Source organism: Dermacentor andersoni, chromosome 10, assembly GCF_023375885.2.
Source record: "Dermacentor andersoni chromosome 10, qqDerAnde1_hic_scaffold, whole genome shotgun sequence".
Lineage (NCBI taxonomy): Eukaryota > Metazoa > Arthropoda > Arachnida > Ixodida > Ixodidae > Dermacentor > Dermacentor andersoni.
The window spans coordinates 44518247-44539466 of record NC_092823.1 but is presented as its reverse complement, the minus strand read 5'-3'; the positions used below and the strand labels follow the sequence as shown (position 1 = coordinate 44539466).

General features: G+C 47.6%; 3 protein-coding genes across 11 annotated transcripts in view; 1 reads left to right on the top strand and 2 right to left on the bottom strand.

Annotated features, from left to right (window-relative positions):
- Window positions 1-21220, bottom strand: part of LOC126546333 (chymotrypsinogen A-like) — a 128948-nt gene that overhangs the window by 10549 nt on the left and 97179 nt on the right. For 6 of the 7 annotated variants that reach the window (XM_055062227.1, XM_055062226.1, XM_055062224.1 and 3 more), the window contains 3 exons: window positions 20424-20533; window positions 7320-7461; window positions 1087-1198 (listed from right to left, as the gene is read on the bottom strand). In XM_055062227.1, the coding sequence (XP_054918202.1) occupies window positions 1087-1198; window positions 7320-7461; window positions 20424-20533 (364 nt within the window). Of the gene's footprint in view, window positions 1-1086; window positions 1199-1734; window positions 1989-7319; window positions 7462-20423; window positions 20534-21220 lie in introns of those variants that run through there. The other variant, XM_055062229.1, reaches the window with a different exon arrangement.
- On the top strand, window positions 8518-11456 carry LOC129380627 (putative nuclease HARBI1). The gene is made up of 3 exons (XM_055062218.1): window positions 8518-9286; window positions 9377-9518; window positions 10031-11456. Exons 1-3 carry the CDS (start codon window positions 8741-8743, stop codon window positions 10528-10530), a joined length of 1188 nt encoding a protein of 395 aa, XP_054918193.1. The 5' UTR covers window positions 8518-8740; the 3' UTR covers window positions 10531-11456.
- On the bottom strand, window positions 11452-15639 carry LOC129380628 (uncharacterized). Of its 3 annotated transcripts, XM_055062221.2 has the most exons (6): window positions 15150-15639; window positions 14880-15067; window positions 14281-14389; window positions 13950-14067; window positions 13159-13586; window positions 11452-12763 (listed from the first exon to the last, which is right to left on the bottom strand). In XM_055062221.2, coding segments are annotated over exons 2-6 (906 nt in total). In that variant the 5' UTR covers window positions 14882-15067; window positions 15150-15639; the 3' UTR covers window positions 11452-12514. The 3 variants fall into 3 exon arrangements, with proteins under 3 accessions (XP_054918196.1, XP_054918195.1, XP_054918194.1); XM_055062220.2 differs by having other exon boundaries at window positions 14880-15639; XM_055062219.2 differs by lacking the exons at window positions 14880-15067; window positions 15150-15639 and adding an exon at window positions 14453-14870.

Here is a 21220-nt window from a genome sequence, read left to right as displayed (position 1 = left end):
TTGATGGGTTGGAATTACCTGTGTTTATTCGGTGAGAGACAGCTGAAGTCTGGCCTAAGGGCGATGATGGACGTTAAATAACGTATAAACAGCCAAAAGGACGCAGAGCGCATCATTCCTCTTAGGCAAGCGTCCTGAGGGTGCCGTTGCAATCATTAATTTTGGGACCCTCCCCTATATAATATACTACCTGTATCTTCAATTTTTCTAAGGAATGAACAAATTTGTAAAAAATATTGGCGGTAACAACACACTTGAAGAATTGTAAAAAATTGACTTTTAGCCAACGTTTTTAGTTCAAAGGCATAGGTTGCCGTGGGGGGGGGGACCACTTTTGCGGCGCTGTGAAAGTGGACCAGCGAAGCTGTTGAAAACCACCGCTACAACTGCTGAGGGTGAAACGAAATGCTTTATTGCTTTAGGGTAATGGTAATAATAGTAATTTAGAGTAATGGTAGCAATGGTAGTGATGATAAATTTGACAGCACGCCATCGTCCATAGCGCTGCTGCAACAACATTGAAATCAGTCGCTAGGGTGATTCTTTCATATCCGAAAGGTTAGTGACGCAAATCCTACGTCGTAAGCTGCCGTCGGTGCGGCAGCTTACGTGGCAGTAATCTTTACCAGGAAACGTATGCGGGAAGCACTACGTGCTTCGCATTCTGCGCGGCACTTTCTACCTTGTCTCCACTGAAATTTAGAAAAAAAAAGTGTGAGCTAAGTATGTTCGTAAAATGGTGTTGTCCAAAGCTGGTGGCCATGAAACTTCAGTTTGATCAGAAAAACGGGTTACGGAGACGTGTGTATTGTGGTCTTTCATGGCTCTAAGCTAGGCAAGCAATATCTTATGGGAAGGCATTTGTGCCGTCAGCCTAACAATTAGCAAAGTGTCAACATGCAGTTAGCGGCTATTTTGACGACAGTATGTGAAACAGTAATGGTGCATGTCTGTTGCCCGCTAAATGTGCTTGCTTCTGCAAATGCCAAACGCCGTCACCTTGCCATCTTGCCTCAGAGCTTATGGCTTTCCTCCTTTATAAGAAATATAGTTTCAACTGTGCGCAACGAAAACCTTGCTACTTACATTCTGTTGTTCCCCAGCCGGCAACTACAAGAGTCTTGCCTGCAAGGTCCATTTTTGCTGTAGGCAGGCACACTGGTTTAATCATTCTGTTGAATTCCAGGTCCACTGCCAGCTGTTCAATGAAACCTTATGTAACTGGTCGATTCCAGCTAAAGAGAAAATGTTTCAACAGATGACATCCACATGATGCATCAGACTGGTTTAAACAATCAACAATTTCGGAGGTAACGTCACATCAACTCTAATGTGTTCTTTTAGTACTAAATAGCATAATTTTGTAAATATAGGCCAATGAAAACATGTGTATTGCTCCCTGCTGCATGCCAACGTACTTAGAGTGGCGAGTAATTCAGGTAAAGTTTAGTCATGGTTACAACTGCCAAAACATAGTTACATTCACCTATAAAGATTCGTGTAGATTCGTCATAACAAGATGTGTCTAATAATTAAATCAAACTGGTCTTTTTCACGTAACATCAAATCTAGCGTCTGTAACCACAATGCAGACAATTATGAACATGTAAATGCGCCTAACAGATTCGGAACACTGGGGAACCACAGCAGTAATGGGCGACTCTGTGGCGACAATCGCAACGAAACTTCCATGATGCTTGCGAAAACATACTTGAAGAACGAGACACGCATAACGCATCGTTTGAAATAGTTTATTTGAACAACCAGTCATGAAAGAGATGCACACAACGCTCTGGCACTCTATTCCTTTTCACTTCATTTCATTTCCTTGAAAAATCTCTTGCGGAGTGTTACACAAGGGGTGGGAATACAAATAACTAAAAAGGTAGTTCCCAATATTATTTGCAAAGCACTTGCTATTTCATCCATGAAGCCAGCTGAAGTGATGACGGTAGTGATGGGGTGGGGAAGGCCATTCCAGTCTGCTGCTGTGCGAGGGGAGAAAGTGATATAACAAGAAGGCGACAGTACTTGGGGAGGGGGGGGGGGGGGGCACGTGAGCGAGCATCAGCTATAGTGCATGGCCTGTGCGTAGTGATATGCGTGAACGTGGTATAATTTGAGGGACGTGGCGAAGGGTACTGGAGCAGGACATGTGAGATAATGATAAGCTGGCGATACGGCGCCGATGGTATAGGATGTCTAAACCCTGATTCTGCTTTTAATGGCGTCGCTCTAATTTCCGTACGATTTATGTCGAGTGAATGGACCTTGTGGCTCGATTTCGCATGGATTCTAATGCATTGGTACAGGGTAAGTCTGGTGAGGATTCCATGTGGGCGATGTATATTCGAGTTTCGGCCTGACCTGTGCCCAATATGCCAGTAATTGAACATGCTGAGGAGCATTGCGAAGGTTACATTTATGGGAAATCCTAAGGATCTTTATTCGTAGATGAGGTGATGTTAGCTACGTACGAGCACCAGGGGTGCGATCGGAGATATTTTGTTTGATGCGCGTTCTGTTCGGTTGCTGCAACGTCACAAAGTTGCAGTATGCAAAATTTGTGACAGCGGGGCGGAGAGAGCAGCCAATCAGGAAGCGGTGAACTCCCCGGAAGTTTACTTCCGTCGTTTGTCGTCTGTTTGCAGACAGTACACTACAAAACGAAATGTTTCTCGTCTTCCAAATGAATGAAATCTTTATCTAAAAAAATGTATTTTTTCTTCTCAAGCCCAAACACGTTTTCGAATAGTAATACGTGTGACTATTGCAATTTATAACTATTAGTTTCTTTGCGTCGTCCCTAGGTGGTGTCGCGCACACCGAGGAGAAAAAAGAAAAAAAAAACATGGGAAGAGTGGCGCACTTTTCAAGAGGCAGCGACAACATTCCAGTGGCTCGCTGGCACCGATGATGGGGTAGATTTCTCTGTACAACCAACGAATTATTTGTTTCGAGAAACAAAAACGACGCCGGAATTCACTTTCTGCCATTTCTTCAAACGCATTTCGCACCGCCACCCGCTCTCCTCCTTCCTCTTGAAATGCCAGCGCAACTACCTAAGTTCCCAACGGAAGCGCCATTTTCTCGAATTAAACTATGGATTGGATCCAAACGTGCTATGCCACAGCCGCCGGTTGGATCCAATCCAATCCACCAGACGCGCCATGCGAAGCCGTATGATCGCTCCAAACTTCCCAGCTCCCGTCGGGTTCGGCGCCTAGCAGACGAAATGCTCGGTGGGAGGATGATTGACAGGAGCGTGTCGTCATTTTGACGTCACCAAAAACGTGGCCGCGCCCCACGGCTGGCGACGTCGGCGCGGAGTAGGCCAATCGCGCGCGCCGGTAACCGAACGAACGCGCCGAACAACCATCTCCGATCGCACCCCAGCTTAGGTCGTGCGTGATAGTAACGCTTAGATACTTAAACGTGCCCGCAGTGCCAATAGCGATGTTAGTAATTGTTCAAAAAGGTGGGAACGTTTTTCACTACGGGAAACTGAAATTGATTTATGTTTAGTAAGGTTTATGACCAGCAATCACACCATTCGCTGATGCTGTTTAGGTCTTTCTGCAGCGAAATGTGGCCGTTAATGTTAGTGATAGATTGGTATATAGTGCAGTCGTCAGCAAACGTTCGAATATGAGAGGTAACATGCAGTAATAGAATGTTTATGTCTATTAGGAACAGGAGGGAATCTAATACCGAACCTAGCAGAACGCCACATCTAACGAGAAGAAAGTATCAAGTACTGCTGTCAACACTGACGGTCTGTGAGCAGTTACTAAGAAATTCGTTTATTCAGGTTAAGTCATCAGCGTGCAAAAGTTCAACTGAGAAAGTTTTAATATTAAGCACTGATGGGCTACTTTATCAAACTCCTTTGCAAATTCAAGAAAGATGATATCCGTTTGAGTGTTCGTATCGAGGTTTGAATAGGTCATTAAGAAAGGTGGCTGACTGAATGTCACATGACAGACGTTTGCGGAAACCGTGCTGTGATGGATGGAAAAAGAAGTTGCTGTCTAGATCATTAACTGCGTGCGAGTGTATTACATGCTCCATGATTTCTCGAGGGACACCAGTTATGGAAACGGGACCATAGAATAAGGGGTTTTCACAGTTACTGGATTTGAAGACTGCAACGACCTTGCCCATTTCTCACAAGTCACATTTCTCATTGGGCGCCTGATGGCAGTGACTGTGAGGACAGCAAGGTTAGATACATCTCGGAGATAAATTTTTAGTTTTTTTTTAGCTTTGAGGTGATTTCTTCAACACCGGCTGATGACGATAGTTTGAGGTTATCAATCAGTGCAGATATTTAAGCTCGCGAAAAAGCAATACCCGGCCTTCAAGGCGGGGTAGGAGCACGGTAAGCGGGAAGAGGCGCCTGCGGTTCGGTGGTCATTACAGATAAAATTGTACTGTTGAACATGATGGCACAGTCAATGTCGGAGAAATGTTCACTATCATTGGAAATCCTTATAATAGGGGATAACTAGGTGTTGATTACTTGCAGAATGTTTCTGTATTATCGATTATCGTGCATGGTAAGTCGAAAAGAAAAAAAATGAGTCCTTCGGTTGCCGGTTAGCTGCCGAGTATGCGCTTTCTGCTGCGTAGTAGTTTTCCCGGGAGCTTGAACTCCGCCTTAGTCTAATAAGGCGGCACAGACATATTCTTCTCTTCTTTTTGCTACCTAGTTCTTTAACCACGTTCGTGAACCATGGTCTATAACGATTAACTCGAAGTGAATTTATCGGAATAAACTGCGCTGGGACATTCAACGAGGTTCAGCGCAACGAGTTTCATGTTATCTTCGAAAAGCAACCAGTTTTCTTGTATCGAGCTATATTCAAAGCCCGATTTGAATGGAACTAACTTGTTGTTGAGCGCGGCATGGGTTGATTTGTCATACAGGTGGAGGATTTTCTTATCTTAGTGATGTACGGTAGGGGAAAAAGAGAAAACAGCCTGGATTACTTCATCGTCGCTTATTAGGGCGAAGGCTTTATGTGTCCCGTCGTTCAGTCGACCTTCAGAGTCCTTGAGCGAAAACGCGGCGACGACATGAAAGGTTCTAACACTATCAATAATTGGCTTCGTGAATGACGTCAAAAGGACGTCTTCCGACTAGCCCGTCGATGCCAGTGAAATGCGGTGATTGGCTTGATCAGCCGGTCTATATAATTAACCGCACTTATGTTTGATTATCGGTCTTACGACCGCGACGTTACACTGCCCCCATTTCCACGTGCCAGCTCCATATCCTTTGGCACAGGGGCCAGAATTAAGAGATGCCCGATTACCCGACACATCCTTCTTAAATCGAAGCCCAGGCAAGTTGCCGCGAAAGCTTGTACTATCAGCGTCAAATAAAACGTGAACAGCGGAGAGCGTGGCCCAGGCATAAGTGAAGGTATAGTGCACGCCGTCCGGTCATCACCGATGATAGGCACGCATTTGCCGATTTGGCCACAAGCGCCCGTTGGTCGACGGGATCGCTGCAAGCAAGTATCCTCTAGCGGTTGCTTTTGGGGGATTCGATAACTTTCGTGAGATTTCGCGTTTTAGAACAGGACCGCGTTTCTTTCTTTTCTTTTTTCTTTTTTGCCACGGCCGCTTGGAACACTAGCATTCTGAGTGCCAACTGTGCACTGTCCTCTGCGATGATAGTAAACTTGGCACGACGTGCATCTTTTGCCGAGTCGCGCAAGATCTCCCGAGAGTGATTGCATCCTCGAATGCTATTGCTCGCCAATACCGCTCCAGCGCTCAGGGCAAGCGTACGCATTTCCAAGCGAGCAACGCCCAGGCACGCCGACTACACGGGGTGGTGCTGCAAAGATCGCTACCGTGCTAGTGGCACGTTTACGTTTATCCCGGCCCAAGCTGTCCCGGCATTCGATTTCGCGACGTTCGGGCGGCTTAGACTCCTCTTCGGTTCCCTACCCACGTGGTCAAGACGTCACCTGTGAGCGCTGCAGGAACTATCTAGCTGCCGTCTGGCTGCCAGAAGACAGTGGGCTGACAGCCAGTGGGCTGTCAGAACGCCGAATATTGAAGAGGTCCTGTATTTGCGTTAACATCAACTGATAGACCAGCGCCAATGAAGACGTGGAAAGCTGCAGGGCTGTCAATATGGAAAGAGCGATTTAGGAGGTCTTCGGTGTACTTCTGGTCCCGGAGGCTGGCAACTGGGTGAGTGCACTACCAAGAAGCTACTTCAACCAGTTTCATACATGGCGCAGCTGACAACGCCTTCGGGATTTTAGTTTTTTTTTTTTTCTCTTCCTTTCTTCGGTATTCCTCGTGCTGTGTGTTTAATCCCATCTACAATTATGCGATGTCAGTACACCCAATAACTTTCCACCAATCAAGTGAACTGTCGTCTTTTGTGACAGCGCACACACTTGCGCAGCACCGGTAAGCAATAATAGCTCAAAAGCTTAAATAATAAAATAGTACGTAAAATAACGCTTTCTAATATGCAAGTCCAATAAACGTTTCTTTTTTTTTTTTTTTTTTGCCTGTGGGTTAGGTGCTCCTTCATTTACTCTTGTCCTGGCCATAGCATATAACAGGTTCTGTGGATCACTTCTGTGAAAATGAAGTTCTGATCAATTTGAACAAATTTTGACGGTCCCTGTGCACCTAAGCGCATATATACGGGCAAAAAATATTTCTTTAAAATTTGTTTACGTAGATGGCATTTGTAAAGAGCACGAGGAGGCACTTGCATTTTCGCAGTCCCCCGAAGGCGAAGCTTCTGTGGCGTTACACATATGACGTCACCTACCTGACTGCTGTAAGCAACGTTGTCAGCATATCGAAATTGAAAACTGATATTCCTCTTTGGAACAGTTTAGTTTAGAAAAACTGAATTGAGACATTTTTGTTCGCAGTTATGTCATGTGATGTTAAATGAAATGACTGGCATTGGAACACTACAATCCTATTGTTCAGGAATGTATTTTCTATTCTTTTTTTTTTCTTCTGTTGCTACTAAATTTCATTGGGGACGGTATGCAAAACACTGCCGAGGTAGGCACATGCAACGAAATACCGGCTTGGTCGATAATAAAGTGGTGCTTTCCTATGCGGCGCCCCTCGTTCATGAGCGTGCCCCTCTAGGACATAAATTCTTGTAAATATTCATTCCCTTCATTCAGAATATTTACTAAAATCTTGTCTAAAAGAGCAACACAAAAGCGCTGTACCTCTTCTTTATGCGTGCACCTTTTAGTGTACCGCATAAGGCTAAAGTGCTTGTATGATCGCTGAAGCATGCTTCAGAATTTCAAACTTACTTTCACAAGTGCGACGTCATGGACCATCCCTAACTTGTTTACGAATTTTGGGTGCAGCATCATCTTTTCAGCTTCAAGTGCTTTACCATTATTATACAGGTTGGATTTGTACACCACCATGACCTTTAGCGCAAAGGCGCCTCTGAAGTAAAGAAGCGTGTGTTAACAACTGTAACAAGATCAGCGTATATACATTAAGTACTCTTTTCGCCGGTAGATGTTTATTCACTATACTGTGGTCAGCAGTCAAGATAAGCAAGAGGCGTTTAGAGTATTGGGGGGGAAAAGAGGCAGAAGAGAGCTGGAGCCCACATCGTTACAGTTATACGTAACTTTACTGTATGTAGAGGTTTTTAGGAAAGAATATAAGCAAATTATGGCAGACTGCTGCAGGAATAAATGTTATGCGAACCGTTTTGCTGGTACCAGGGCCGCTATCTTGTGCACGTTCGAAAAGCGGACGTTCGATTTCGCCTCGCGCGATTGTCCAGGCTGCGCCGATATCGCGGACTAGGCCAATCTAGTCCAATCGCGTGAGGCGAAATCGAACGTCGGCTTTTCGAACGTGTACAAGATAGCGGCCCTGGTTAGCTAGTATTGTTCGGGGCTCCGCAATGCGATACGAAAAGGACCAGCGTGTTTGCGAAAATTGAGTAGTTGTGTCTGTGTTGGGTGGGAGGGAGAGGGGGGGGGGGCGTCACCGTACGTGTCTGTGACGTCGTAACCAGGAGCACGCTAGAATTCCTGCGCCAGCCGTTCGACGCGAACCCACTATATGCTAATTGTTGCTTTCTATGTCGGTAGCGCACAAGCGTTCTCGGAGAAAAACGTGGATCGCGGCGTCATCAGAGGTGATGTGCTATGCAATCGTACCTCTTGTATGTACTACCTACGGCTGTGTGATGTGTAAAGTAAATCGACGATCCCATTTGTACTACAGTGAAGAAATGTTAGAGCAGGAACAACGTGGGCGATCGTCAAGCCGGTGCCATGTCGCACAATTTTTTTTTATTTGCGCCCAACGCGGAAAGTGGGTCGGTCTGGGAGATAGTGAAAGCTGCGACGGCTCCTTAGAGCGCCAGCAGTCAAACGAAAAAGACGCGAAAGTGGCTGACCGAGCCTTTGAAAGAGCTGGCTGGCTTTGTAATTTGATAAGTATGCACCCGATCGGGGCCTATTGCCCGTTTCTTGACAGGGGTGCGATTTTGTAGCAATTCTATTACTTTTTCCATGCCTTTTGCCGCCATCACTGAGCAGCCATTGGTCGAAAATGACCGGGCCGCGCCCATTTTGTCTGTCAATCACGCGACGTCAGGAACCCGCAAAAACTGTAATCGTCATCGTGACGTTGAGGCACTCATTATGCGGAGCAAAAGGCACGGATTTTTGGAACGGCCTGAGGCAGGGTCGTTTCCGAAGGCATGAAAAAAATGGCCGCCCCTCTGATCGCTATGGCCGTGGCTCTTCGCCGTCGCCGGCGTGAACAGGGAGAGCCAGACGACGCGTTTGACATGCCGGATGACCATTTTCGACGGCGTTTTCGCCTCTCGAAGGGAACGGTGCGGTTGTTGTGCGAGGAACTGGCGGGGGAACTAGAAGCTGAGCGAGCGACGGGACTGTCGGTGGAGCGGAAAGTGTTGTGTGCGCTGCGCTTCTTTGCTACCGGGAGCTTCCAAGCGTCCGTTGGGAGCGAGGAGACGATCCGTGTGTCGCAGTCGACGGTGAGCGAGTGCGTGCGACGTGTGGCAGAGGCTGTCGTGAACGCAGGGGCCCGCAACAAGTGGGTCCATTTTCCAAAGACAGCCGAGGAAAAGGCAGCCGTGAAGGAGGGTTTCCTTCGGCGCGGCGTTATCCCCGGCGTCATCGGATGCGTAGACGGCAGCCTCATAGCCATCATCGCACCCAAGGGTGAGCGCAAGGCTGTGTTCATGTGCCGCAAGGGATACTACGCCCTCAACTGCATGTTCGTAAGTAAAACTCACGTTTTCTGCGATCCTTTTTGAAAGTTACGTTGCTCTTGCCAACGGGCACTTTCTCTGGTTTACGTTTTACCTCAGATCTGCGACGCGGACATGAAAATCTTGGCCTTGGACCCTATGCGACCGGGGTCGGACCACGACGCTTTTGTCTGGCGGACGACATGGTTGCGCCGGCGGTTCCAAGCGGGGCGCATCGTGAATGCCGGGGAATACCTCCTCGGTGAGAAAAAAACATTTTTTTTTGGCGCAGTCACGCTTCAGCAGCGCAGAACGCCGTGTCCGCTCCAACCCAAACTTTTAACCAAACCACAAGAACATCAGTAATTCCGGAGTAAAAAAAGAAAATTAAGACATTGACTGCCACCATTGGCAATGTTCGAAGTGTTAAGTTACAAGCACATTATGTGTCTGCGAGGAGCTGACGAAAGCAACACGTATTAGTGCTTTCTGCACCCAGTGACTGCCAGAAGCAGAAGAAATGAACACACATTACTGCTACTACTGTCATTGATAGCACCAACAAGTGTTGATTTCTTGTTTGTGGCAGGCACCGCGTACACTTGTAAATTGGTTAAGAGTTTGTGACGGGTATGGACATGCTCAACTCATGCTTTTACTTGGGACTTGCAACCCTGAAGTCTACCTTTGTTGAATGATGCTGTAGCTTTCCTCAGTTGACAACTTGCCTCTCGTCAGCGGAGTACTCAATGTACTATTTCCATCTTTGTGCAGGTGACAGTGGCTACCCCTTGGAGCCGTGGCTCCTGACCCCGGTTCCTGGCCATCCTCCAGTGCACACAGCCGAGGGGCAGTACAACACAGCACATGCCGCCATGCGTTCCGTAGTGGAGAGGTGCATTGGGCTCTTAAAGAGCCGTTTCCGCTGTCTTCAGCGATATCGCACCCTCCTCTACGAGCCGGAACGTGCAGCCAACATTGTCGCGGCATGTGCTGTGTTGCACAACCTTCGCCTTTCTGAAGGCGACGAGTCAGGCGATGACAGTGATGACGACAGCAGCAGCAGCAGTAGTAGTAGTGAGCTTGACAATAACGGCGACCCCACGCCACACAGTCTGCCCCGTAACACGGGCTCTAGAATGCACTACTTGAGAGGGCGGGCTGTTCGCGACAATGTCATTGGCATGTTTGGCACAACCCGTGCGCAGCACATGCGTTATTTGAGGAGCGTGCGGCGGCAGCTGCGACGTCAACAGCAGCGTCAGCATCGTTAGGTGCATGCACACAGTTTTAAGTAATTGCATTGTGCATTTCATGCTGTGAAATTGCAGATACATTTCCCGTGCTAAGTTGTAGTTGATGTCTGCGTAATGCAAAGCATTCATGATTTGTTGAGAAATGTAAAAGTTGTTAAAAAAATTAAATTATGGGGTTTTACGTGCCAAAACCACTTTCCGATTATGAGGCACGCCGTAGTGGAGGGCTCCGGAAATTTCGACCACCTGGGGTTCTTTGACGTGCACCTAAATCTAAGTACACGGGTGTTTTCGAAATGCGGCCGGGATTCAATCCCTCGTGCTCAGCAGCCTAACACCATAGCCACTGAGCAACCACGGTGGGTACATAAAAGTTGTGTAGTGAAGGGTTATGTAAAGCCTGCACTTATAGTAAGTAAAACAGTATCGTTAGAGGTGACACATGAGATTGAAAGCAAGCTAAAAATAAGTGCATATTCAAAGTGTCTGCCACAATTTGCTTGTTGCTGCTGTCGTCATCTAGATGCATGTAGCCTGATTCTTACTCGTATCCCCTTACGCATTGATGGACATAAGCGCCTGTCTCCTCACTTTCTACTAGCACAGAGAAGCTCACAGAAGCCAAGATGTACAGTGCACGTCACACCTTCCGCTCCATGGAACGTGCTGTTGCACGCGCAGCTTCTAGGTCCTCCACCATTTTGTCTCGCAACAACGGCAAAGTTCCTTTCGAGTGACGAAAATGCCGTCCAACTGGTCATCCGACATGTCAAACGCTGTGGCTCCCGCGAAGTGTGTGCACGCACGAGCAGTTGACAGATTTCAACAAAGTGACCTCACTTGTATATAGCAGAACTCAGCAATGTTAAACAGTAATATTTGTACAGTGCAAGCTAGCACTAGAAATGTGGTTGCGATGTGTAAATAAAAGCACTAGAGGAAAACTGCACCTTTCTGTATTTCAGCCTTCAACATACACTTGTTTATGTACACATCACATGCGACAGTCTCTACATTGAAGAAGTGTGAGAATCATGAGTACTCAGTAGTAGAGACATTATGCAACATATCACAGACATGTTGGAATAAATATCGGATCACATTGTTCTTGCATCATAATATATCACAGGTAACGGCATGCATCGTTTAAGAAAACTGTTGTACACTGCACAAGTACACAGTAATAACAACTGGCTTAAACTGCACCAGCAACAGAAATGAGCAGGTGCTTAAATCACATGCCAACCGAATATTTATCACAGCGAAATGTATAGGTACATCACTACATGTGAAAGGAACATGCTGTTGTGGTGCTCAAAGTGAAAGAGCCATAGCACCATATTATGATATTCAGTAAGACAAACTGCATAAATATTACACACAAATTGCACCACAAGGGCTAAAATACAATGTATCACAACCTGAAAGATTACTGAATGACAACAAATTGTTTGATAATGAGACAGATGTGCAAGAAAAGAGACATTCCAGCTCAGTACGTAGTGACACAAACAAATATGCATATGCAACAAACAAAAAATAAACATTACAAATGAAAAGAAGGAGCATAGGCAAGGAATTTTCATAACTTTTTTCTTTTTTACTGTGTATATTGACAGGTTGCTTTCGACATTATAGTAAGGCCTGAAAATTTCACCATTCGATGACAAGGATTAAATTGTAGAACACTTGCAGTGTGGCGTCGTGCTTAAATTGACATGACAATAACTAGGCACCTCAAAATTGCAGTGCCACAGTCGGAATGCCCACACACACCAGGCCTACAGGCACTTTTGCAGGTGAGCCTGATGGTGTGCACGCTCTTATGGCTGAAGTAAACCTTGAAGAAAAAATTCATGCTGCAACGGCTATGCTACTTATGGTTGCATTAAAGGGTGACTTCAGCAATTATTTATTTGCAAACTAGCAATATTTGCCCTTCATATCATTAATACATCAGCAAATTTTAAGATAAGTTACAAATTCCTTGCCTATGCTACCTTTAATTATGTGGGGCCTGAGAGGGGGGAGGGGCTTGGCTGCCACCATGCCCCAGTGCAGCCAGCAGCAGCTGAAGCAGGCGCTCGTTGGTCTCGTGCGACCGACGCGCCACTTCGAGGCGTTGCCGCTGCACTTCGAGGCGCTGAGACTCCACTTCCCGCATTGCCGCCACCTCCTCCCCGAGGTGCCGCAGGCTCTCCATGTGGGCCTCGTGGTGCTGCCGCAGGCTCTGCAGGTGGGCCTCGTGGTGCTGTTAGCAAAGATGTGTAATTAGTTTAATTACAGAAGCTCAGTAACAGGGCCTTTGTGTGTTGCATTCATCCCCATTTGCAGGCTATTGTCTTGTCATTGTATATTCAAACACTGGAAATATCTTTCTGGCCCATCAAACTTGTGCCGTCGCATTCCATTAAGAAGTGTTACATTGCTATACCTGCTTCCTTGAATTCAACGCCACTTTTTTCTTTTTGCCACATAATTGCGTAGATATTTACACATGTTATATCACGCGAATGTGTACAAGATATCACCACAGGACTACACGTATACATTATGCTTGTTCACTGATTAATATAATTTTTAGAGAGGTCATATGCTCATCAATTTCATACGCAGAAAAATATACATCTGTGGCCTTGCACATACCTGCCGGTTTTGTTCCAGCAGTTGTTGGCGGAAGCGAGTGTCCTCTTGAACTCTGGCTTCCTCCAACTGGCTCTGGCGAACGTATGCGGCAGTAGCCGTCATCACAGCACCATCAAGTTCCTGCTGCCTGGGCTGTCTACGGGGTGCCCGTGGCTCTCGAGGGGTAGGCTGCGGCACCTGGGGGGTAGGCTGTGGCACCTGCGGGGTTGGCTGCGGCACCTGCGGGGTTGGCTGCGGCACCTGCGGGGTTGGCTGCGGCACCTGCGGGGTTGGCTGCGGCACCTGCGGGGTTGGCTGCGGCACCTGCGGGGTTGGCTGCGGCACCTGGGTGGTAGGCCGCGGCACCTGGGTGGTAGGCCGCAGCACCTGGGGGGTAGGCTGCAGCACCTGGGGCGTAGGCCGCAGCACCTGGGGCGTAGCCGGTGGCTCTTCATGCAAGGCAAAAGCAAAGACTGCTCATTCACTGTTATCCGACCTACACAGATTGATTGTCCTAACCAGTCACTTTGAAATGTCATTATAGCTGCATAGCTACAATAATGATACACAAAACAGGTAGTTAGAGCAAAAGATGCCACAGAAAGTTGCTGGTAGCAGTAACCCATAAGAAGCACAAGGAATCTCTATTACAACATCAAGTCATTTGTAGTCTTGCATTTCTCCTTCATGAATGAGAGCTGGATGTTGGACACAAAGGTAATAACAGCAGAGTGACGTACTTTACTTCATAGCAAGATCATACAGCAACTGCAAACAACAATGCTACTACAAAAGCTAGGTCACTGCCTTACGTGTAAGGCCACTTGGCCCAGCAACAGCTGCAGGGCCCGACACCACGAAAGCAGTTGTCGCTGGTAGATTTCTGCGGGAACCGCTGGGCCCTGCAGCTTCCTCTGAACTTGCCTCGTCCTGCAATCAGAGTAGTGTTCAGACATTGCGAGCAGTGTGTGCAATGCGCATCATGTACACAAGTTGCTGCTCAGAGTACATAACCTATATTGTCACTTGCACAAAAAAAAGGGCTTAAAAATTTTGCAATATTGTGTTCCAATGTAATGCTGAAAATTTGTGAGGTCACAGCAGGTCACACAAACAACACTTTTTTAAATCCAATGTACGCACCTCGCTATCGGGGAAGTACTCAGGGGGGGAAACAAGGACCCCTCCTGTCCTCATAAGGACGTCGAGGACGCGGCCGTCCACGCCACCCACTTTGCCACCTCCAGTAGCCCTGCAAACACGGCAACAACGACAACGTGGAACTACGTTACTGTCAGCATCATTAGAAGCTCACCTCTTCTCGCTCGCGGCCCTGGCCGCTTCTTTTTTCGCTTTATGGGCCATCTTGGCCCAATGGTTCCGCCAACGGCTGGTGGCCTTTACGGCTGGCCCCTGTGCGTTAAGCACCGCCGCCACCTCCTCCCACAGTTCGTTTTTTCGAGCAGCAGTCATACGTGGCGAGAACTCTGTAGAAGCTCTCGCCAGGTATGGGTGCTGCTCGATGAACTGCACGAGAATAGCCGCCTGCTCTTTGGACACCCGCGGCCCTTTTGCTGCCATTTTCTCTTTGTCAAATTGGGAATTTCAGCCGGCCCGCAGCACAGTAAGAAATTTAGAGGCAAACATTCTGTCTAAGCTAAGCGCCTGCATAAAGTGCTCACTACGACTTATTTCTGCCTTTTTATACCACTAATGTAAAAAAAGGTGAAGTCACTACTCACATTTAATGTTGTAGCAGCTTCTTTCTCGGAGCGTATCAGTGCAGGAAGTATTACCGATGCAGCGATAACTTTAAGGAAGCTATCGTTATGTCATGGCGGTGCCCTATGGAAAATGCCTTGACAGTTCTCGATCCACTATGTTGCAAAGTTTCACCTCGGGGGCTACGGATAATTCTTCTTGGCTCTTCCTAAAGAAGAAATTATCACACGTCAGACATGCAGCGAAAACCACACGACAATGCAAGCACTACACGAGCAATAATTACTCACCTCAATCAGTATCTGACGGGGGCGGGGCCGCAATTACGGGCACGCAAGGGGCTGTCAGCTGTTCAGACAGACACGCTAGGGGCTGTCAGCTGTTCACAGGTAAACAAAGGCTGCCATTTTGCTTGCGCTCAACGGCATGGATTGGATGCACATCCGACTACTATGTGGCTACGACTTCAAAAATAGAGCACTTGCGTTTGCATTTCTTTGGACTGCGGCAGCTTTTGCGTTGTACTGTAACAAAATGAATTTGCTTTACGCAGCATGGAAGTCCGCTTTTATTAAGTGCCGTTTTACAAAACAAATTTGCTATACAGTCCCGGAAAAAGAGAAGAGAATACGAAAGAAACATCCGGCCAATGAAGGGAGCTTCTGATTGGACGATCCAAGAAAACGTCGTGCCTACGTACACACAATTTCCAAAATCGGTGACGTCACGCGAGAAGGCATTGGCATGAAAAAAGTCATTTCTACAAAATCGCACCCCAGCTTACAAATATCAGTGACGTACGAGCAAAAAAAAAATCGAGCCATGTATTGGTTAGAGGGCTTGGCTGCTGTGCTCGACGGCAGAGGTTCCATTCCACCGTCGGTCGTGCATTATCGTCTTTTTTAATAAAAGCGAGGCGAAACAGGAACCTACCTACACCCGGCTACAGCTTTCAGTAGCAGCGCAGCCAGAGCTACTAAACTGAAGCGCACTTCTTTTCCTGTACGCCAGGATGTAGTCGGCCAATGTGAACATCTGTAGATTGCGCAGCGTAAAACAAAACATACAATTTATTCCTTCTTTTCTTCCTAAATATTTCTCTCTTTTTTCGAAATAAATGAATAACTTGCTGCTGAAAGATTACCGTTTCCTCCTGCTTCTCGTTTTCTGGCTTTCTGTTGTCCACATCTGGTTTTCCTGCTACTGTAAACATAGAAGGCGTAACTGGGTTGCAGTCTATAGGATTTCGGGGTCGCAGACTTCCGTGTCTGGCGTCCCGTGCGGGGTCGGCTTCTAGCCTGCGCCACCCGTGCGTCTCGAAGCGGGTAGCCATGGCCTACGCTACAGGGGGGCCATAGTAACGCTTAGCGGGTCCATGATGTCGTCCGTGCCTTCCTAACGATGGTTGCTTTTTAGTGTTGAGTACGAGGGCGAGAGGATGGAGAAACGGCACAGGGAGAGGGCGGGTTGTTTACATAGGTGAGGCAAACTCATTTACAGAGAAAAGTCATACTCGCACTCACAGGAGCACGGAGCGCCGTACATCGTAGCACGCAGAAGCTACGCGTCATAGCTACTACGTCGTTCTGGGAAAGCACGCTCCACTAGATCACTCGCTGGGTGACCAGATCGTGTCTCCCTCAACCAGTGCAGTGGTTCGTAATGACGCAGCGCACCGCCTCCGAAGAAGAGAAGGATGGCACGTGCCGGCTCCAAGCTGATCTTGGAAAGGGGGAAGTCAGCATACCAGACCCAGTGTTTCAATGACGACCGAGGAGAGGTCAGTGGCCCAAGCTCGCCAGAAGGTATAGCCACTTCAGGTCCTGCCGTCTCTCGGTGAAATTCGGGGAAACCCTCCGACGTCTCGTTCCCAGGCCGAAGTCTACCAAATTGCCGCCACTGAAAGGCGCACCTTCTGGTAAAAAAGCCGAATCTTTCAGCATTTCAGCGTTCGCATCGACACCGTGGAATGCTGTTTGACGTCGGTAGCACACTGACCCCGGCCTCCGCTCTTCGACGAGTTCGCAAAACTTAACGTCTCCCCCGCGGACCGGAAAATGTCGACTGGCCAGCGCGCACAACCGCTGGGCAGGAGGAGAATGGCTGGTGACCAAGAAAACGACTTGGCCTTCTGTAACAACTGCAAACTCGGAATGCTTGCAACCATCTTACAACAACCGGCGCGGAAGAGCCGATCCCTGCAACGCAGTACCACACAACGCGCAGACGCCCAAAGAGAGAGACGGCTTGGCTGCATTGTTCGGTCACAATACGCGACCTAGCATCTCCTGCGTGCAACAGGAGGTCTGCACGTGCCCACGATCCCACCGAAGGGCGCACCTTCCACCGACCCCGGAATCAGCTGTTAAACCACTGGGCATGACACTACAATTTTAATATGAGCTGCTCAACTAAGAACCGAAACTTTCGATGCCAAAATTTTGGGGGTGCCACCGGGGAGAGCGGTTGCATTTCTCTGAGCCCGACGAAGCCTGACTGTCGCGCTCTGCTATAGCAAATGTATACGTACAATTAAACCAAAGGCTCTAAGTAACTAATGCTTCATAACATTTAGACGGCCTAACTTCATGAACAGCCTCTTCACACTCTATCACAGTGGACTACTTATCACACGTACTGGGGCCACTGAGCAGCCTTGTCGACTCTGCCGGTGCATGGCAAAAGTATCGCCAATATTTTGGTCACAATTCACAGCGCATGCTTGCACCTCACCCACACGTTTCTTCTACTCAGGACAGGCTTTAAGGGAACCGCTAAACTAAACTTGCGTAACTTACGCACTCAGGACTTTTTAAAGAAACGGGTCAACTCTTAACAACTTCCATGCACGCTTAAGATAAAGCTCGGAACACTGCCGCCTTTAGCGCACACGGGGGATCCAGCCACTAACATTCATCCCGTCTGCATAGGACGTGCGCTAGCGGAACGCAACCAACGCGTCTCACTGCAAATCATGCGCTTACTGAAAACCATTGGCCTTAACCTTAAAGAAAAATTCAAGCCTATAACAACGGTTAAGTGATACACCCGCCCGTTACCAGAGTCCTTTAACAAATGACGCTGACGTTTAAGTCGCTCACTCACAACAAAAATTCACCGGCGAAAACGACACTCCCTAACGCCGTAGGCTAAAGGGGCAAGGGAAGCTTCGGAGGGCGCGCCGAAAAGACTGGTGGCTTCATGAGAGCACCCTCTCGCGCGCCCTGTGTGTAGGTCACGTGACCGAACGTCCGCTAGAGAAGAGCAGCGACCAGTGTCGGACATTCCTTTTGCGCAAAGACCACTCCTTCATACTCGTGCTGAGGATCGGATGTGTACATACCGCAGAAAGACTCTCCCAGCAGGGTCGAGCGACCTCCCTGAAATTCCTTCGTTTTTCAGGAAAATGAGGCCCTGGTTTCAGATTTCTTTCTATAATGTTCAGGTCACAACGCTGAAAGTAGCCGCATGGTGTCTGCATACCGACACTTCTATTTCCGGAAGGCGAACCTTCAGGACCTCCTGTTCCCTTCGGTGCCACGCGATCAAGGCGTAGCAGCCCCATTCAAGGCCTACTAGACTTCTTGTGGGGCATCGACCTCACCGCCCGCGTCGACGTCCACATCACCGGTAGACTCACTGTAAATCATGCTGCTAGGAAAAATGTGTAAGGCTTTCCATTCGTGGCATTCTATACTTTGCCCCAAAACCGCGGTTAAGGTGTCCACCAGTGTGTTAGACAGACACCGCGGTTTTAAAACAAAGCTCTTTTGTTTTTTGCAAACTCTCTCGGACTTTGTTGACCGCGGCTGCGGTCTTGCCAAATAGGTTACATGCAAAACAGCTCTACCATCTTTACTATCCCTAAATATCCCTATCCCTAAAAACAAGGCTGCTGCCTTGTTTACAATGGAATTGCGCAAGATAAACTATACCTAAAAAAAGAAGACACGGCAGAACCACCGCACGATAACTCTCGACGGTAATGCGATTAGCATTGAAGCAATGTAGCGGCTCACTGTATTGCTGAGGTCACGTTTATTCAAAATCTGCCGTGGTCATACTGAGATTTCCGTTGCTTCGGCTACATACGATGTAGACTGTCTCCGGTATCGGCCCATTCTGCTACTACACTTGCTTGCCAAGGTGGCCTATGAGCATAATGGGATGACATCGATGCAGTGACTGATGGAATGACGAAGCAATGAAGTTGATGGAACGGCTAAGGCGGTATAATGAAGACGGCGGGCCGACAATAGTATGACGCTGACTGTGTGACAAGAGTCGGATGATGAAGTAAGTGTGACGACGACGGAGACCGCGACGGCACCGCAACGACGCTATGACAAAGAATACATGATTACGACTGTATGACGACGTCGCAATGGCGACGATGACAACGGTGTGAGGACAGTAGAGAGACTACGAGTGTATTTCGCCGATGGTGGGACGACGGTGTATCACGAAGGCTGTATGACGACGTACGCATGATGACGATGGCGTCATGAGGACGGCATTACGAGAGTTTAATCATGAAGCCTTAGTGACGGCAACGGAACGACCACGACCGCTTCACGATGATGATGTGATAACGAATGCATTACAATTGCTTGACGACAAAGGTGCGACGACAACGGCATGACGAGAGCCGGATGACAAAGCTTGGGATGACGACGATGCAACGACCACAACGCCATCACGACCACGAGCACACACCTAGTGGCCCAAGCTGCTAGACGAATTGAACCGCTGCGTCGTGTACAGACGAGCGGACGGACGGACGGACGGACGGATGGACAGACGGATGGACAGACGGACGGATGCTCAAAACGCCTGACGAAGGCAAAGAAAGCTGATCTCGATAATATTGTGATTGCCACAAGGTATACGAGATCAAGAGAGCAAGCAAACGCTTCTATTCTTGCTTTCCTATGACTGCTTTCTATGCTTGCTTTCTGTCCTAGGGTCGCTTTTCTAGGATTCTCTTGATTGCTAGTCGAAGAAAGTGAGCCCTCAAGAGGCTCAGTGGCCTATCCATATCGCCAAACTAAGCATAAGTGGCCAAGGAATCCAGTGCAAAAAATATTTTAAGTGCGAGAAAATAAAGCACACGCGCGTAGTTTAGAAGCTTAACTTACACGTGAAGTAGAATGTTTGTACATATTATATGCCTAAGCTACCTGATAGTCTATTTGCCTTTTTATTTCGGAACCGAACCGTCTTTGATCAAACTAAAATTTTGTTCCGAAATTTAAAGAAAGAACAAGAAATAAGTAAACCGCGATACAGTCGAGACTTTTATCAGCTTGCATAACAAAAAAGTTAAATTTAGAGGCGACATAATGTGCCGACGCACCTTGCACATCTGGCAAGTGCTACGTGATTTATTTGTGTTCCGTATTACCTCGTCTCCTCATTTAAATATTTAGTCATGAATCAGCGCTCGTGTTCTCTGATTATTTGTTCACATAGTCTGCTTTGTACTTCGTTTTCGAAGACGTTAACCGATGAACTCGGCCCGGTTGCTGTTTCTATCAAGTGCAGAAGCACTTTAGAGGACTCACTCTTCAAACAAGCAGTGCGCCGCAGTCAGAATAAGGTTCTTTGTAATGATGCTCCCACCACATTGGGATGCAAGACCCGACGAAAGATCATATACGCCCTTAACTTGAACCTACGGAAGAAAAAAGGCGCCATGCATTATTTTTTGCGCGTAATACCACATAAAGACAAATCATTTTTTCGAGCATGCTTTAGTTTTAAGGTAGGGCGTGCCACCATAAAACAGCGCTTGAACATGAAACTGGCCACCGAACATCTGTGACAACTTCTGCGGTATCTGGCTCGCTAAACGACTAGAGGTTCCGTCTAACAGGCTCCGTCCGAATCGAAGACAATCTGGAAGACTGCTCAGTCAGCGGTGCGGCGTGCCTTGTGCTTTACAGACGTCCTCACGCTCAGACTGTTTGTGCCCCCGCGGCATTACCAAGGCCTGCCCAAGCGACTTACGGTTACTCTGGTCTTGGGTCAGCGGAACGTATCGTGCTGCAGCAAAATTCGCCTTCTCCACATGCCGCTTCATTCTCGACTGTTTGATAATTAGTGAGTGCCGGCGACTGTGAATGGACGTTATTATGAGCGAGAACGAGTACATGTGAGTGTGAGTCGAAGGCTGTTTCAACACCATTGAAACGCATAGAGCTGTCAAAAAAGCAGAAATTTGATTTGTCATGAAATCCATCAGCGAATAGAAAAATGAACGTATGTACCCTGCATGAATGATACGATGGCTCAAGATTGTGGAAGCAGCTTTCGTTCTGCAATCACTTTAGTACAAACCTTTTATTTCTAATAATATTGG

What these genes read in the sequence shown, in the direction of transcription:
- LOC129380627 (XM_055062218.1), top strand. Translation starts at nt 8,741, where the DNA reads ATGAAAAAAATGGCCGCCCCTCTGATCGCTATGGCCGTGGCTCTTCGC. An exon ending in ACGCCCTCAACTGCATGTTC is followed by an intron (nt 9,287 to 9,376) that starts GTAAGTAAAACT and finishes GTTTTACCTCAG; the next exon opens with ATCTGCGACGCGGACATGAA. An exon ending in TGCCGGGGAATACCTCCTCG is followed by an intron (nt 9,519 to 10,030) that starts GTGAGAAAAAAA and finishes ATCTTTGTGCAG; the next exon opens with GTGACAGTGGCTACCCCTTG.
- LOC129380628 (XM_055062219.2), bottom strand. Translation starts at nt 14,718, where the DNA reads ATGGCAGCAAAAGGGCCGCGGGTGTCCAAAGAGCAGGCGGCTATTCTC. An exon ending in TGGGCCAAGTGGCCTTACAC is followed by an intron (nt 13,587 to 13,949) that starts GTAAGGCAGTGA and finishes CCTTGCATGAAG; the next exon opens with AGCCACCGGCTACGCCCCAG. An exon ending in TGCTGGAACAAAACCGGCAG is followed by an intron (nt 12,764 to 13,158) that starts GTATGTGCAAGG and finishes CTTTGCTAACAG; the next exon opens with CACCACGAGGCCCACCTGCA.